A 16,374-nucleotide genomic window follows, 5' to 3' on the forward strand; every position below is an offset into this window, starting at 1 on the left:
CGAAGGCTGACACCAACTAGGGAGCTTTCATGTCGAGGAACACGTCCATTTCTTCGTGGATAGAATCTCGCACGCTATTCATCCTACAGCCGCTTACAAGAAAATGGTCGAGAACTAGAGGGCGGTAGCCGGCACACCGGCACACCGGCGCTACCATTTCCTAGCCCATAGAGACGCTGCCGGCATGGCCAACACGCATAGCCCAAGGTCAACATTATTCATGATATGCTTGCCTAGTGCGGCCCTAATGATCGCGACGGTCTCGGGCAAAGTTGGTTGAACTCAATTCCACCTCACGAGCGGAGCTGGGTCAGTCATAGATCAAACCTCTTAAAGGCAGCCGATAACAACAGTCAGTCGAGAACGCGAAATGTCGTGAGATGCCATTGTCGCCTGCCGAATGCGCCCTTGGCCGAATCCGTTCATTTGGTCAGACGCCGGTAGCTGCAGGTGCATGGCAGATACATATCACAGGCCGCCGACAGCCCATCCGTGTAGCCAAACAGAGGCCACATACTGCGCGCACGGTATGTTGGTCTCTCCCTCTTCCTCTAGACAGTTCTAGTGGGCAGCGATTTTGTCGCGACAGTGGTCCATTCATTGTGTCAAGTCAAAAGCAAGGCCCTCAGGTACGCAATCATACAAGAGACCAACAAAAGACAAGATCCATCGCGGACGGGATACAGGCAGGGAACAGCATACCAGGCCCAACCAGTCAGCCGGTGTAGCATGGCACGGATGGAGATTGGGAAAGTCAATAAACGGGACGCTGGACCCAGTTCCGAGCCAGACGGTGCCACGGTGGGAACCTCACCGGCCCACCGCTATCCAAAAGCAGCTTAACGGGTAGCAGCTCTGGACGAGGCCAATTTTAAAGTCGTCTGCTCCGGTCCCCAACTGGAACCGGTCGCCCTATGAGGTTGTACGCCCTTGGAATTGATGCCATGGGCCATGGCCTAGGCGAGCCCCCAAACCCTCCGTGCCTCCCTACTCTGTTGCCCGTCCACATGGATAGCGGACACTGGCGGTACCTGTCACAGGCTGTAGCGAGTGGTCTCGCTGTGTACCTGGGAAAAGAGGGACATGCACTGTAACGTAATATCCGACGGGCACATCACTTCCTGGGGGTGTGAACATGGGTGTATGGAAGGGCGCCTCCTCGACCAGACATGAGATTTGAGAAGTCTTGAAACGACGAATGTGAAGGGGTTGTAATAGGATCTGGTTTGCTTCTCAGTCTCTGCAAAGACTTTGGTCTGCGGTCAGCTAATGTTTATCAAGGCCGATAGGTTGAACGATCCCAAGAGGAGCATTGGGTATGATCCAGGACACTGCCGGCCGTCTTAGAGCTCGATAAACAGCGTTTGGCGATAGCGCATCTACTTCAATTGTCTCGAGACGCAGACTCGCCCGGCTCTGCTTGGCAGTGTAGTCGTTTGTAGTCAGTCAGTCTAGTGTGGCCGTACGGCACTGGCTGGCATATTCTGATATTCATGGCTCATGACTGCATGCCTATCCGATTGCCAAGGACCGGATGGTTGAGGGGATTGCAGAATGCCGTATTACCGTCAGACGGGCCATTTTGGACTGGACGCGGTCATGTCATGGGGGCCAGCCGGGCGAAGCGACTACGAGTGAAATCTATTCGTAGAATTGGACAACATACTCGAGCCATTTGGTCGAGCTGTGCCGCCGATTGTCACCCGTCACCAGTGGCTCTGACACCAACCATTCCGCACCTGGGCTGGCTTCGGACAGACGTGACGACGACGGCCACGAGGCACCGAAACCAGAAACATGGTGCACAGAGATGAGTGCAGGCGAAGAAGTAACAGGTGGATTAGCGTCAGACCGGTGAGGCGACGATTGGCTGGCTGTTTTGGGTCCAGGCCAACGACGGATAGGGCGATGAATGAGGCACGAACGAACGGTTGAGTTGCAGAGGCAACGGACGTTGGAATTTCAGTTTCCTTTGTACGGACAGGTACCCTGGGTGTAAGGTAAGGAGGTAAGGCGCATGGTGAAAGAAGGGGAAGCTTGCCACGCTTTGCCTTTGGAGGTTGAGGCTTGTGTTTGCAAAATTGATTCATTGCCCGGCCGGGTAATTGTGGAACCAAAGCCGTTCTTTGTTTCCCCCCTTGCTCCTCTGTCGCGGCAAGATAAGGTAAGGCAGGTGGCAGGCCAGATACGTACGGATATCCGTAAGGTACGGATTATGGAGTATCTCAAGGGCCATTAGGAACATTCAAGGTTATCAGCCCAATCTGCCAGGGAATCACGGAATAGATACCTTGCTGTGCATATGCGTCTAATCTTGCAGCAGAGGGAGCATGGGCAAAAAGAGGTTTAGGAAAAGCAAGCAGGTATGGAGAATGGCCAGGGAATGTGATGAGAAGAGGGTTTTTTTTTGCAAATCAATAAAGTCACGAGTGTGATGACTATGATGAGTGAAATCAGAATGAGAGTGGGCGGGGATCCGCAGTGGTATTTGATCCGTTATGAACTGAACCCATCCGCAGTACTCCGTCCGTGACTCCGTACGCTACTCCGTACAGCTTGCTGCTTGCCTTCCTACTGCGTAGGATGCTGACCTTGGGAGAACCAGGACTCAGGAGACGAAAGAGTTAGGTAAGGAAGGTAGCCCGGCGAATACGGACCGGAGACGGAGGGGGGCTAGACCCGACCGACAGCCGTGCATTGACACACGTCTGTACTCTGCACGCAGGTACTGCAGGCAGGGTCTGGTCCAGGAAGGTGAGGTCGGCACGCAAGGTACTTTTCTCTCTCTTGCCTCGGGCTGACAACCTATACGGACGGCAATCAGACTCGAATCTTTGGCCAACACGATGTTCTCTTTCTAGAATTTGAGTCTCGTGGGCCTCGGGGCATTTATCATTGAAATGTAGGTACCTATCTACCTAGGTACCTTACCTAGGTACATCAATAGAGAGGACGTAACCTTGTGGCTGGCTTAGTCAGACCTCGTACTTTATTCCTCCTCGGTCTCAATGGAACCAATCAAACGTTTGACGTGCGGCCGTGCCCCCCCGTCTTTGGCTGGTGACTAGTCCATGACTGGCTCCGTTTCGAACGGCTTCCCGTGCTATAGCATGTCTGACCTTGACCCTGCCGTCTCCGTTCTTTTTCCACCTTTGGGTTTTTTGGCGTCCAGTCCAGTCGCACCTGGACTTTTTTGCTTGAGGTGGGCGACTGTGGACTCTCTGGGTTCTTAGGGGTTTGGCACCGCATCGCGCCGCGCTCTTGCTCTTGGTTCCTTCTTGTCCGCTCGGTTGTCCCTGTCACTCACTGACTGCCATTTTCTTCCATTCTCTTTCGTTTTTGTTTCTCATGCTCCCTGAACCATTTCCATCATCCCTTCTCTCCGGTCAGAAACTGGCACATACCTCTCTACACAAAGACCAAACGAATACACACACGCATATACTCGGGCACGGCATCCCAGGGACACCACAACTTGGGCTTGATCCTGGCATAAGACACTGGGTACACTGGGACGTTGCGTTGCGTTTGCGCCGCCGACTTGCTTGACGCTCCGCTTGCTGCTTCTGCAGCACCCAAAAGTGCTTGTCACCTTTACGCTACCTGCCGTATCCTTTTCTTGCTGTTGCTACCTACCTTACCTTTTACTCTGTACTGCCGCTACGCTGCTGCACTTCTCTCTCGCTCAACATAGCCCAACCGAGCCTCCCCCATGTTCTCGTCATAGCCCCCCCCTTCCTCCCATCGCTGCTGTTGTTTCTGCCCCTTCCCTTCCCTTCATTTACCCTAACCTCTTCCCCCTCTCTCTGCAGTTCTCATTCCCTTTTTCCGCTCCTGTTTCCCTCCTTCTCCCCCGCCATTCCTTGCATGCGGCCACCGCCAAAGGCTCTTTTCTCTCGTTTCCCCCTTCTTCCCTGCCTGTGTACGCTGCGCAGCGCGGACCCCCGAGTCAATCGCATCCAAAGAGAAAACAGGTGCTTGAACCGCCAAGGTTTCTCAACTGCATCATAGAGAGCAAGAGAGACCTATATACTACGTAGAAAGACCGGACCATCGGGTGAGTTCATCCCCCATCTTCTTCCCAACTCTACTTCTGCTTCTCGAACACAACACACACCCACGGACCACACAATCTACACCTACCTCTCTTTTACTCCAAGACCCAAAACGGAAGACGGACAAAAGAGAAAAGGAACGGTGGTAACTGACGTTGGCCCGGTTCTGTGGGCGCCGTGTGTAGCCAGCTCATCCCGTCCCGTCCACGTCCTACGTCCTACGAATCGCAGACGGTCGCCACCCTCCCATTGATAACCTCGCGCCGGTCCATCCCCCGCCAGCAACGCTTCTCTGCGATACCGATACGCACCACCGTCCGTACCCACCTCGTCCACACGTTGCATATAATCATGTCAAACGGTCCACCCCAGTCCATGCCTCTACAAACCCAACACCAGAACAAGGTTGATGGGAGTTCCGGTCCCTTCGCCTCAGATACAAACACCCACAATGCAGCAGACTTCAACGACATCCCTTTCCCTTACGTCTCCAACCCTCAGATCCAGTTCCAGACACACACAATAGCACCCTCGCCGCCCTTGTCTGAATCATCCTTTCAGCAACTGGAGCCTCCCTCGAGTCAGAGACCCGGCCCCAGTCCACTTGCCGCCAGCAATTCACTCCGAATCCAGACGTCAGACTTTCATCCCAACCTCCCCACACGAACCGACATTCACTCAAACGACGCCCTTTCGACCCCGCGCCGCCCGAGTAACGCCCTCCAACATAAAACCTCGTCCTCCAATCTCAAACCCATATCCCGTACCCCAAGCTTCAAAGCTGCCATCGCCAACAGCCTGGGTCCCGCCTCGGCTACAAGCTCGTGCATGCCCAGTCCCATTCTCTCGGCTATGAGCGACGTCACCCCGCTGCCTTCACCTTTGTTATCTGGAGACTCGCCCGGCCCTTGGAGACGTCTTGGGGTGCGACCGCCTTCAAGGGATCAAATGCAGAACCCAGCCCCGGACTCCGTCCTCGTCACGTCTACCGGCGAATCAATAGCGGTAGCCTTGGCCAACGCCTCGAAACGCAAAGTCTATGCTGGCCTGGTGGCCGAGGGCTCTGACGGTGCGGGCGCAAAGGGGCCAGTGAATGGCAAGGCCGAACACGCGCGGAACCGAAGCATCAGCGAGTACATCCCGGACCCCAATTACGTTCCCAAGCGACACATCACCGTCTCGGGCTCCCACACGAAGCCGACAAACGGCCCCGACTCTGGCCTCGAGCCGCACATGCGCCGGGAGGCCAATCTTGCAGAATCAAGAGGCCTGACACCGGCGATTGCGCAACCACCGACCCCGCCACCGAGCGAATCATCAAGAGACTCGACCGAAATGGCGATCGGCAAACCGAAACCCGCGATACCCGAGTACTTTGAAGCCTACGGCCGCGACCGAAAGAAGAGAAGATGGAGGGCAATCAAGACGCTAGGCCAGGGAACGTTCAGTCGAGTGATGCTGGCAACGAGCCAGATGGATGACGGAAGCGAATCACTGCGAAGCGATAACAGCCTCACCCCGATATCCAAAATGTCGCCATCATTCAGAAAGACTCTTGTTGCAGTCAAGGTCTGCGAACACGGCCCTCGAGGAGGAGCGAGCGAGGAGAGAATCGAAATGTCACTGAAGCGTGAACTCGAGATCATGCAGACCATCAGCCATCCTTCCCTGGTCCACCTCAAGGCGTGGAACATTGAGCCAAGCCGCGCCATCTTGGTCCTTAGCCATTGCCCTGGGGGCGATCTGTTCGACGTGGCTACAGGCCATCGCCAACTCCTCAAACCAGCCTTGTTGCGAAGGATGTTTGCCGAGTTGGTGGGCGCTGTACGGTACCTGCATGAGCGCAGGATCGTCCACAGGGATATCAAGCTCGAGAGTGGGTATTTCTCTTGGTAATGGAGAGCTACCCTTTGCTGACTACTCCCAGATGTACTCGTGAACTTGACGGCACCTGAGCTCGCAGACCCCTCAATTGACTGGACGACATACCCGCACTCGGTCATCACCCTCACCGATCTCGGTCTTTCCCGCCGCATCACCGACGACGAGAAACTCGAGACGAGATGTGGCTCGGAGGATTATGCCGCTCCCGAGGTTATCATGGGTCTGCCCTACGATGGCCGCGCCACCGATGCGTGGTCTCTGGGTGTCTTGCTCTACGCACTTCTCGAAGCTCGCTTGCCTTTCGATCCTTACCCAAACACGATGGACGGCCACCGCATGCGCAGTCGCACCAGTCACCGCATAGCACGTGCGGAGTGGCGCTGGATCGACTATGCCGGCCAGGATGGCGATCACGAAGGCGACGAAGCCAAGTTTAAGGAGCGCGGTCTCCTCGGTGCAATGGAGATTACTGAGGGCCTGTTGCAACGCGCAAGGAGCCGGTGGGTACTAGAGAAGGTGGCAGACAACGAATGGGTCAAGGGAGCGATCCAGGTCAGCGGCGGCGTGCGCTTCCGCGAAGAGGTACAAGGCGCAGAGGTTTAATGATATTGGAGAGGCGTTCTCTCCGTGATACCCCCTGGCAATAACGACGGGACACAGGGAAAGGAAATGGGTTTCGGTTACGGTACTTGGGGCCTGGTTGTACGAGTAGGTGGGACGGACGCACGGTTGGTTGGCGGACGGACAGTGGGCGTATATGACAACCTGGCATGCCCATGATGACTTGCTTCTTGGTTGTTGGGTACTTCCCATTGGTTTCCCCTTTTTCTTTATTATGTTCAAGGCGAGTATTTCGCACTCGCATGAGGGCTGGGAGGGAGCATGAGATGTCAGGGCTCTCACTCTCAGCTCTGGGACAGTCAATGTCCCAGTCTATTCAGTGACCTTTTTTTTTTTTTTTTTTTTTTTTTTAGATTTGAGCTGATGAACTGAACCCAAAAAATACTTAGAGACGGATGGCTCAAACATTTTATCTACTTTTTATGGGGATAGCGACGGTGTTTTGTATATATCAGCTGGGAAACCAATTTCTCTTCATCTTTTTCTTCTCTCCGATTCGCTTCACTACTGTATAACTTTTTCAGACGCGTCTGACTTGCCATAGTCTACTTCTTCTTTTCAAAGACTCGGGCATTATTTGTGCCTTTCATTCAGGTTTCTCTTCGCGCCTCGATGCTATTCAAAATCAAATATCAAATACCCGTCTTATTATGAAGATGAACCGCTTTAACAGTGATTTGCGATAGTCGTATTTCTGTGTTGGGTAAGTCCCTCCTTGATTTGGAAGGGCTTGTTGTCATACTGAGACTATTCACTTCAAAGGCCGTCGAGGGAGTGGCGTTCCCAGACTTGTAGATGTTGTGTTCTAGAAGGGTTGTGAGGGTTCCTTGTCAGGCGAGGACCGTCTGGCGGTGCGACGTGGGCGTGGACGGAGGGGTTCCGTCTGTGTGGCTTGGAGTGGTGGTTGTGGGGCAAGGATGGAAGGGGGTTGGTGGTTTGAGATGATGGGACGTATAGATAGATGGTGACCGTTCCAAATCGTACCTTGGGGAAACGGTCTCGACTTTTGGAAAAAGACGGCGGCAGGCGGACGTTGGTCTACGTTACGGTTGCGATGCCGGGGTTCTCTTTGTTTGGGGATTTCTTTCACTGGATTTGAGGTGGGAGGTGAGAGGTGAGGGCTTTTATGATGTGGCGTTGGGGTTGAAACATACGGCGTTGATGGGGTGATTTGGGGGAAGTTGGGTGATCGGAGACACCGGCGTGGCTTGGGGCTAGAAGGTGGCCCGTTTTTTTTCGTTGGATGTTTCTATTCTTGGTTCCTCGTCGGCATTGAAAACCGTTTACTTTGGTAACGTCGTTCGATCCGGAGGGTGAACGACGGGATACGGACGGGGGGGGGGGGGTTTGGGGGTGAGATTCTCGGGGCGGAGGGACCGGGGTGCGAGTTTGTTTCGGGGCGGGTGGTTGCGGGGTCCGGGGCTGTGGGGCCCGGAGGGGGCGGGGATTGGGCATGGGTGTGGAGAGATGCCGGCGGGACGTGTGGTGACGAGCTGGATGCAGGTTGTGGAGACTGTCGATTCGATTTTGGGATATTCGAGTGGTTGGCTTTACGCAGCGTTCGTTTTTTTTTTATGACGTTTGAGGTCATTTGTGAGAAGCCTCTGATTTGGACTGCGGTTGAGGGGTTTATGTTTGATGGCGCCTGGAGGGACTGTTGATGTTGATCTCTGAGGGACTGGCCCAGTTTCCGTTACGGTGAGAGGATAGGTATATAAAGAAGCATTTGACGAGGACTTCATTTTTCCGGGAGCAGGCCAATGCAATCTCGGTAGGTGGGTTTGATACTATAGGCAGCCAGCCTACTGTTTGCGAAAACACAAGGGTCTCAATTCTTACGTCTGGCCTGGAACATATGTAACATTATCTCAGTAGTGAGCAAAGTTTCTCATTCATTGTTTATTCGAGAGAAATATCCAGCGGGCGAGGAAGAGACCCTAATAATAGGGACTGCTTTAGGGTAGGACTTGGGGTACCACGGACAAGGGGTCTAGCTGGGAGTCCTGCCTTAAGTGGATAAAATCCCTGACTTTGCAGAAGTTCTTGGTAAACCTGGCGATTGGGTGGTGGCGTCCTTCAGCCTGTGGAAGGCCTGACTTGGTTGAGCTAAAGTATAAGCGCTCCCTCTGTGGGCTTTTACACTAGGTGACTTGTTGTCTCGACTCTGTTTCTGACTGGGCAGGTCCGGTATGTGTCTGCCAAGTAGCATCTTTCACCCGTATAGAATGGCGAAGTCAGGGGCCCAATGTGACAGGCACCTCGGAATGCTATGATTATGCGATACCGTCGGGTGCTTGGCTTTGGTAGTTATTGTTAAGCATCTTGAAGATTGGCCGAAGAAGAGTGAGAAGAGAATGAAGACGGTCAATGATTGAAGTGATGGAGGATATAGGTTCTTAAGAAATTTAGGAATGGATATGCTATGTGCAAGGTGTGAGCGCCGTAAGGCTGTTCTCGGCATACACATCCTTCCCTTGTCAATGGCCATCGTCAGAACTCTGTTACGTATTTATGCTGAATACGCAGAGACCCATGAAGGATGTTGGTACGGAGCGGAATGCTGTTCTGGCATGATAGCAATGCCTTGAGTTCTTCGTTAGTATATTGTTTCGAGCTTCTTCTAAAACTGTCTTTCGGATCCGGTGATTTCGAGCTGCCGTAGCTGCCTGGCCACGTATGCCCTCCCCCGGACCTTGGCCTCTCTGAAAGAAGTCGAGCGTGATGCACTGGCATTTATATTCATCCTGGCGTAATGACCTCCGACTACCATAGTCTCTCATGCTCGATTAATCTTTGCCGGAAGGCTCGTGCCCTTCCGGACTGAGTGGGAGAGATATGAGGTAGGATATCTATTATCATGTCACATTCACCGCGAACGTCACCATCGCCAGTGACTGGGACTTTTGTCTTTGTGCGATGTTCTTCAATTGCTAACATCGTTCACGGCCTCTAGGTCAAAGACGACCCATGCAATACAGCCACACTACCTTAAGTACTTTTAAACTCCATGAACCGTTGTTCTTTCCATTCACACGTGAGTGTCTCCGTCTAGAATTACAACCTACTTCCATGACGCGTTCCCACTCAGAAATCTTTACTCATTGTTGAGATACCTTCTGCCGCTCGTCAAAGAAGCTCAAAAGACCACGTCATTCCCAGGCCAGAGAACATCATACCCTGCCCCTTCATCCAGGTTAATCGACCCGCCCATCACCGCCAAATTGGCAGGATCAGAAAAGTTCATGTCCGCCGGCCCGATGAATTGCCCCAGATCATCTAGATCTCGCCATGAGAAGCCTCTGACTAGAAGATCGGGCTGATGAGGGAAGGCAGCCATATTCGAATGCGCATGACCATGCGACATCCCGCCAAACCCTTGATGATGGTCGGCATGTCCACCAAGACCTCCATATCCATTGCTGTTACCGGCACCGGCCGAGCTCGGTACAGTCGGTACGTGCACCGACACGGACCCGGGGCCGCCTGCCCCATTATGGAGGCCGAACGCCGGACACGGTACTCCAGTGTTGGTGGCATCGACCGCGTGACCGTCAGGACAGGAGATGGTGACGTTGGACTGTAGGGTAGGTCCTTGACTCCGTTGCTGGTGTTCTTCTGGTTTACTACGCCATAGCAGGGAAAGAAGGCGCGCGTAGCGCTGACCCAGGCTGTGCGGGCTCAAGGAGGAGCGTTGGAGGCCTTCGATTGTGACGTTGATTGAGCGGCGGACGCTTTCTGAGGCTTCGCTTCCTAGGGCGCCAGCGAGACGGGCCTGTTTGTATCAATCAGCAAAATGTGCGAGAGAGTAAAGGTGAGATGACCGGCATACCTTGAAGAGAAACACGGCCGCGTAGATTACGTAGAGGTAGTACTTTAGTGGCATGTACCTCAACCCGGTAGCCGGATCTACAGAGGAGTTGAGGATGTTTAGAAGAGAGTTGGCCGCGTCCATTGATTCGTAAATGAAGCGGGCGTCGGGCGTACTAGCGAGGTCTGCGAATAGGGGGCTGCTGATAGTCGTCGTTGGTGGCTGCGGCAGTGGTTGTGGTGGGTGTCTTGCTGGCGCTTGGGTTGCCGTCGTTGTCTCGTGTCCGTTGTGTTGCTGTTTCTGATCTTTTGAGGACATGTTCTGCTGTTGACTCTGCTGGCTCTGCTGATATTGCTGTTGGTTATGCTGCATCTGTTGCTGCTGTTGTTGGCGGGCTTTGGTGATTGCGCGGTTGATTGTTGCTTGGAAGGCGAAGGCGTTGATATAGAGGCGGAGGAACTCGTAGGAGAGGTTGAGGCCTGCTTTTATTAAGGGCGTGACTGGAGGTTGAGTGTTAGTTGGGCTCATTCATGGGGTGTGAACCCAGGGGCACAAGGGTGGCTTGAGAAGGTTGTCGACTTACAGTTGAGGCTTCCCCAGACGATCTTCCATTTACGAAGTACTGCAAAAGAGTCATCCTATGGTTGTTAGCCAAATAAGGTGACGAGGAATGGCACTCGAGGATGATGGAGAGACTGTCAAGAGCGACTTACTATATACCTCACGTACTCTCCGCCTAGGTACAGCTGAGCTCTATGACTTGATGATGAGTATAGTATGTCATGAGCATTGCTGAAGAGCTGTATCAACTCAAGCTGAGCCTGGAACAGCTGTCCGAGGTTGTCTCCCCCGGCTTCCTGTATTCTTAGAGATGGGAAGTCCGCAGAGCGTGGTACTGTCGACGGTCCCGGCCCACGGGACCAGAACCCCTTGCCTACGCGGATCGACACTTCCCTATCACTCATGTAGCAAGCTGATGACCCAAAGACACAAACGTCAGCACGGCTGCCTTATCACTTTTCACCAAGGAAAGGCTTACCAGCCCAAACCAACCTCTTCCTCCGAAACGTTTCCGACGACGGGCTCGTCTTATCCGACAACAGCCCTGTCTGCTCCAGACTCTGCAGGTACCCCAGCCGTATCGCGACGCCGATCTGCATCCACGCGCCCTCGTCCTCCTCGCCGCGCCCGACGGTAGGCTTCTCCTGAAGTCTCTGCGGCGCCCACTGCGCGAGGATGAGCAGGGCCTCGACGGCGCCGACGGTGGTGGACCCCTTGTAGATGAGCTTGGAGATGAGGGTCTCCATGTACCGCGAGCAGGCCTCGTGGACGCGGGTCATGGATGGCTCGTCTTTGGAGGCGACTGTGAAGATTGCGGTGACGAGGTGGGGTTCTGAATCGATGAGGGAGGAGACTGTGGCGGGGGTGTGGGTGAGGATGCATTTGTCTGCTACGGGGAAGAAGGGGTGGAAGTGGTCGATGTATCTGGTTGTGGTTAGCCCCACGATAAGGGTGTCTTGAAGAGGATCGAGTGGGTGAGGGGTGTCATACAATGTGAGTAGACGTGAAGCGACAGGTAGACTTAATACTCCGTCTGATATTGGCGGATAATGGGTCGCCGCAGGTGTCGATGGCTTGCGTGACCCTTTCCTGGGACTGCACTTATCCCGACCCGTAGCATCACTCACAGACAGGTGTCGCATATCGTCACGCCGTTCCTCCCCATCGAGGTCAGCAACCTGCGCCAGGAGATTAAGCGCATCAGAAGGATTCAACAAGTCACTGGAGGTGATGTGGCCCTCGATATCGCCGGAACTCTTGAGGGACCGGGTCGACCGGCCGCCGGGGCTGTCCGGCTGCGAAGTGGAGCCGGGCCAACTCGCCGGCCTCTCTGCCGGGCCGTCGTCGTCCTCTTCGGGGGAGCACGACCAGGGCTCGCCGCCGTCGTTGCGGTGCCGAGAATCCGCCGGGCTGGTGGAGCGCTGGTGGTGCATGTGCTGGTGTTCTCGGATGTTCGTCGCCGAGGAAATGCCGACGTCTCCGGCTCCCGGTCCTGAGTCGTATGCTGCCGGCCCGGTGACGGTGTCCGAGTGTTGCTGTTGTTGTTGATGCGGGAAGACGGCATCGTCACCTTGTGGTAAGCGGACAAACTTACGGGGCCGTCGGCCGCCTCTTCTTGATGTTGCTAGGACGCATTCTTTTTGTTCTCTTACACAGCGACGGCAGGGTGGTATACCTGGGTTACCGCCATAGTCTCTACATGAGGGGGAAACAAGGTGGTGTTAGTCAAAAGATAAGCTGGGCCTTGGCAGGCGTTTCTCATGAGTTTCCAACCAACACTCATATCTTTAATCCAATTACCGGCCTGCACGCCGTGGCATGTTGGTGTACATGTGTGTTCATGATATCTCTCATAAAGTAGAGGGGTAACTGGTACGGCGAAGTTTACTCACAAGTCACATCTCGTCTTCCTGAGCCGGCAGGAGACGCAAGCGCGCGATACCCGTCTCTCTTTCCCAGTAGCCGTCACCGCGTGAGGCAAGCGGTGGTGCTGCTGATGCGGGGGACTGACCATCGTCGTAGAAGGCCGGCGGTCGGTGACGGGGGCGGCGGCAGCGGTGTCCACAGACATGGTGTTGCGATTATTACGTCGGCGATTCGGTGTGCTCGGTTTCTCCTCCTTCTCCTCCTCTTCCTCCTCTTCGGTCCAAGCGTGTGGATGCGAGGGGGCAGCGGCGGCGGAAGCGGTTACGGCAGGTCGCGGTGAATGTCGGGCCAACGCGGCGGTTGGTGATGGACCGATGGTTTTTGGACTGAGTGGAGCACAACTGAGGGGGGACTCTGGGGACTCTGGAGGCGTGAGAGCCCGGATGCGAATGGGGTAAAGAGAGCATCGGCACGGCAATCCAGGGCTAGTCGTCCGTCATCCACGGAAGTACGGCAATGTGGCAGGCTTGTTTCGGCGATAGTTGGGGGGGTTTTAATGTTTTTTCTGTCTAGCGGTGGTATTGTCGGCGTAAAATTCGATGCATGACGCACCTTTTGATGGTGAAGGTTTACGCACTACCCTGTTTTGCGACTCTCAAGACTTCACAAATGTATACTTTTTAGGAGTAGGGTATAATTCGCAGGTATTACCGATCGAGAGTTAGCTCGTCCCAAATCCCCTCTTCCTTTGAACTTTGAGTTTTATGGCGGCACAGCTGACTTCTAAGGGGGAAACGGTAGGGAGTACTTGAGAGCACTCTAGAGTCTGCACTAATACTATCCGTACTAACTAACATAGTGGTAGCTGCATAGGATTCGAGACCCTGTTAAACTCTCTACGAGCTTGGTCTCAACATCCATGTCTAATCGCGTGGACATCACCAACGAGACTAAAGCTGCTGCTCATCATCTGCGACGAAGCAGAAAAGTTCCCATTTTCTTCTCGCAAGTAATAGCGTTCCATTCGGCGAATAATCTCTATTTTGCCTCGGTGGGTTAGAAAAGTCTCGGAGTCTCCTCCCTCTCATTCGGCACTCATTTCAATCCGCCGGCGAGGACCAGCTCTTGGCCAGTAAGATATCCAGTCTTGACAAACCTGGGGGCGGACGGCGATCACGGGTCAGCACAAAGTGAGAAAAATACAAAAGAGCACCACAATAGCTCCCGCCGGTCAGTTCGGTAACTTACATTACGACAACGTTTGACACTTCCTCGGGAGCGCCTAATCTGTGGACCGGGACGCTGGCAGCAATGGCCAGCCCCGGATCTGTGGACCTCAACTCCTCAAGGTCATCTTTACTATCCCAGGTTCTATAGGGCGCTCATGTCAGTGAAATGCCAAGACAGAACCATAGACGACAAATGTCTGCTGCTCACGTTGATTTCGGAGTGGCAATCATGCCAGTGGCCCCAATCATGGCGGGCAGCACCTGAGAAGCAATGTCAGCACAGCTCAAGTAACAGTCCATACTTCACTTCGACCCTCGGCCCGAAGACGATGAAAGTTGAGGCTTACAATATTCACGGTAACACCCTCCGGTGCCAAGAACGTGGCCAAATTAAGACCCATTGAGCTGCGGCTTAGAGTTAGACAAGCTTCGGCCCCCATTTCTCGGTCACGCCGTAAACGACCCCAGAAGACCGGGACATCCCGCCGGGAAACTAATTAACAAGATATACGAACATGCCAAGTGCGGATAGAGCACATCTCAAAAGGTCACAAAAAACAGATGACTGGGAAAACACTCACCAGAGAGCGCCCTTGGTAGCGGCGTAATGGCACCCGTTGATCCCCCCACCGCGGCTCGCAATGCTGCCCACGAGAACGACACGGCCCCACCCCTGAGCGCGCATGCCGGGCAGGCAGGCCTTTGTCACAACGAACTGGCTGCGGGCGTTGACCTCCATCATCTCGTCCCAGTCGTCTTCGCCAATGTCCGCCGGGTCGCGGATCCGGCGACCGAGGCCGGCGTTAGCGACGAGCACCGAGACGGCCTTGTGCTTCTGCGCGACCTCGCCGTTGGCGAAGATGCTAGGCACCAGGTTCCGGGTCGATTCCCTCGAGGAGAGGTCGGCCTGGAAGGGGACGAAGAGCTGCGATGGATACTTATCGCGCAGCTCTTGAGCCAGAGCATCCGCCTTCGCCTGTTCTGGATGTTAATATACCGAAGAGATTAGGCCCGTGGTTTGCGTGGGTGGCCTCACGGGCCGTAGACCCGTATGGTCCCCCGTGCACCCGTGGCCCCGTCCCCATCTTGTCATCGGTGATGCCGTACCTGACTTGACGAATAGTGTAATGCGACATCGCAGCCCTCTGCGGCGAGAGCATGGGCAACGGATGAGCCTATGCCACCACTGATCGCCGGTGAAGATTATCTGGTCAGCGGGAACATACGATGACAGCCTCACTAGCGGAGGGGTCCAAGGTGGGATGGCCACTTACCTCGCCCCTGTCACTAGAGCTAGGCGGCCCTTGGTGGTGTTGTCTGTGCTTCTAATGCTGTATTGGACCATCTTGACAGTTGGACCCTTGTAACAGACCTGCGGACGGTTCGAGACTTTTGGTATGCACCTTGATGATAGGTAGGTAACAGAACACGGGCTAATCCTGTTCGAGAGGTACTCGTCGGCGTCGTGTCTGGACTGGGATATCTGGGCTATTCCGTAGGTACGGAGGTAGACATCCAAAGGTTTAGATGAGTTGGTTCATAAGGTCGATTGAGAGGGCCCTGAATGAGGGGTTGGGAGAAGGGCGCGGATCGAAGGCCGAGCTTTGATAGCCGAGAATGTTCAATTGCCGCCGCTATCGGTGACAGTAAACTGGAGCATGAATCGCGGGTGGCCCCAAACATGCCACAGCGCATCGTATTGCTCTCGTGTAAATGGAATGGCAAAGACGCCCTTTTCTAGTTAGGGACACTATTTGATGGCTACTGCAAGGCAATTGAGAACTTTCGGCAAACGAACATTGAACAGCTGACCTAGATCCATATCCATAGTGTATTGGCAATTGCCGACCTTCAAGTCTCTTGAGTATTTGTCAATTGCCGACTCTCAGGTCGTGACGCGGTCACAAAGAAGCTACAACGCCACGAAAGCGTACCAAAAGTTCAGACTTTCAGTAGCCGACGCGTCTCACCAGCAGAAACTCTGCCTGCGTCGGTTACCCAGAAAACAGCTCTCCTGCTTGCGTGTCAACATCTGAATTGCCGTCCGATGAAGCAAGTTGCAAAGAAAACTTTGACGCGATTGGTCTCGAAACGGCTCAGACGGCATTCGACGTCTCCCCTTCCCGCAGTGAAACCCCAAACTCCCCGCAGAAATGCTCTACCCCGTGTCGTGTGGATTCCCGGGGAAGTGGTACTAACCGCGTCGATCTTGATACTTGGCGTATGATCACGAACTGTCCGATCGTTTCTCGAATTGTGTCCATGTGTTTATAAACGTTCGCAGAGAACCTTCAGACGACAGCTTTCGCGGGGAAGCGTTCTAGTTCAGTTCAGACAGTGAGCTTACCGC

The 16,374-nt window shown here is 54.2% G+C and overlaps 4 protein-coding genes across 4 annotated transcripts; 1 reads left to right on the forward strand and 3 right to left on the reverse strand.

Moving 5' to 3' along the window:
- Nucleotides 1-1,846: 1,846 nt before the first annotated feature.
- On the reverse strand, nucleotides 1,847-2,090 carry CPAR01_11843 (uncharacterized protein; the record flags this gene model as incomplete). The annotated part of the gene is made up of 2 exons (XM_060496101.1): nucleotides 1,847-2,002; nucleotides 2,052-2,090. 2 exons carry the CDS (start codon nucleotides 2,088-2,090, stop codon nucleotides 1,847-1,849), a joined length of 195 nt encoding a protein of 64 aa, XP_060344886.1.
- A 2,316-nt stretch (nucleotides 2,091-4,406) lies between these two features.
- On the forward strand, nucleotides 4,407-6,542 carry CPAR01_11844 (uncharacterized protein; the record flags this gene model as incomplete). The annotated part of the gene is made up of 2 exons (XM_060496102.1): nucleotides 4,407-5,931; nucleotides 5,983-6,542. 2 exons carry the CDS (start codon nucleotides 4,407-4,409, stop codon nucleotides 6,540-6,542), a joined length of 2,085 nt encoding a protein of 694 aa, XP_060344887.1.
- Nucleotides 6,543-9,696: 3,154 nt separating this feature from the next.
- Nucleotides 9,697-13,000, reverse strand: CPAR01_11845 (fungal specific transcription factor domain-containing protein; the record flags this gene model as incomplete). Its single annotated transcript, XM_060496103.1, has 6 exons — nucleotides 9,697-10,332; nucleotides 10,390-10,868; nucleotides 10,952-11,006; nucleotides 11,082-11,341; nucleotides 11,408-12,624; nucleotides 12,822-13,000. The coding sequence occupies 6 exons, from the start codon at nucleotides 12,998-13,000 to the stop codon at nucleotides 9,697-9,699; spliced, it is 2,826 nt and encodes a 941-aa protein (XP_060344888.1).
- An 890-nt stretch (nucleotides 13,001-13,890) lies between these two features.
- CPAR01_11846 (short chain dehydrogenase) lies at nucleotides 13,891-15,369 on the reverse strand (the record flags this gene model as incomplete). Its single annotated transcript, XM_060496104.1, has 7 exons — nucleotides 13,891-13,951; nucleotides 14,044-14,166; nucleotides 14,233-14,285; nucleotides 14,372-14,429; nucleotides 14,606-15,000; nucleotides 15,132-15,210; nucleotides 15,299-15,369. 7 exons carry the CDS (start codon nucleotides 15,367-15,369, stop codon nucleotides 13,891-13,893), a joined length of 840 nt encoding a protein of 279 aa, XP_060344889.1.
- Nucleotides 15,370-16,374: the final 1,005 nt, after the last annotated feature.

Source organism: Colletotrichum paranaense, assembly GCF_030867605.1.
Source record: "Colletotrichum paranaense strain IMI 384185 chromosome Unknown Scaffold_10.1, whole genome shotgun sequence".
NCBI classification, from domain to species: domain Eukaryota; kingdom Fungi; phylum Ascomycota; class Sordariomycetes; order Glomerellales; family Glomerellaceae; genus Colletotrichum; species Colletotrichum paranaense.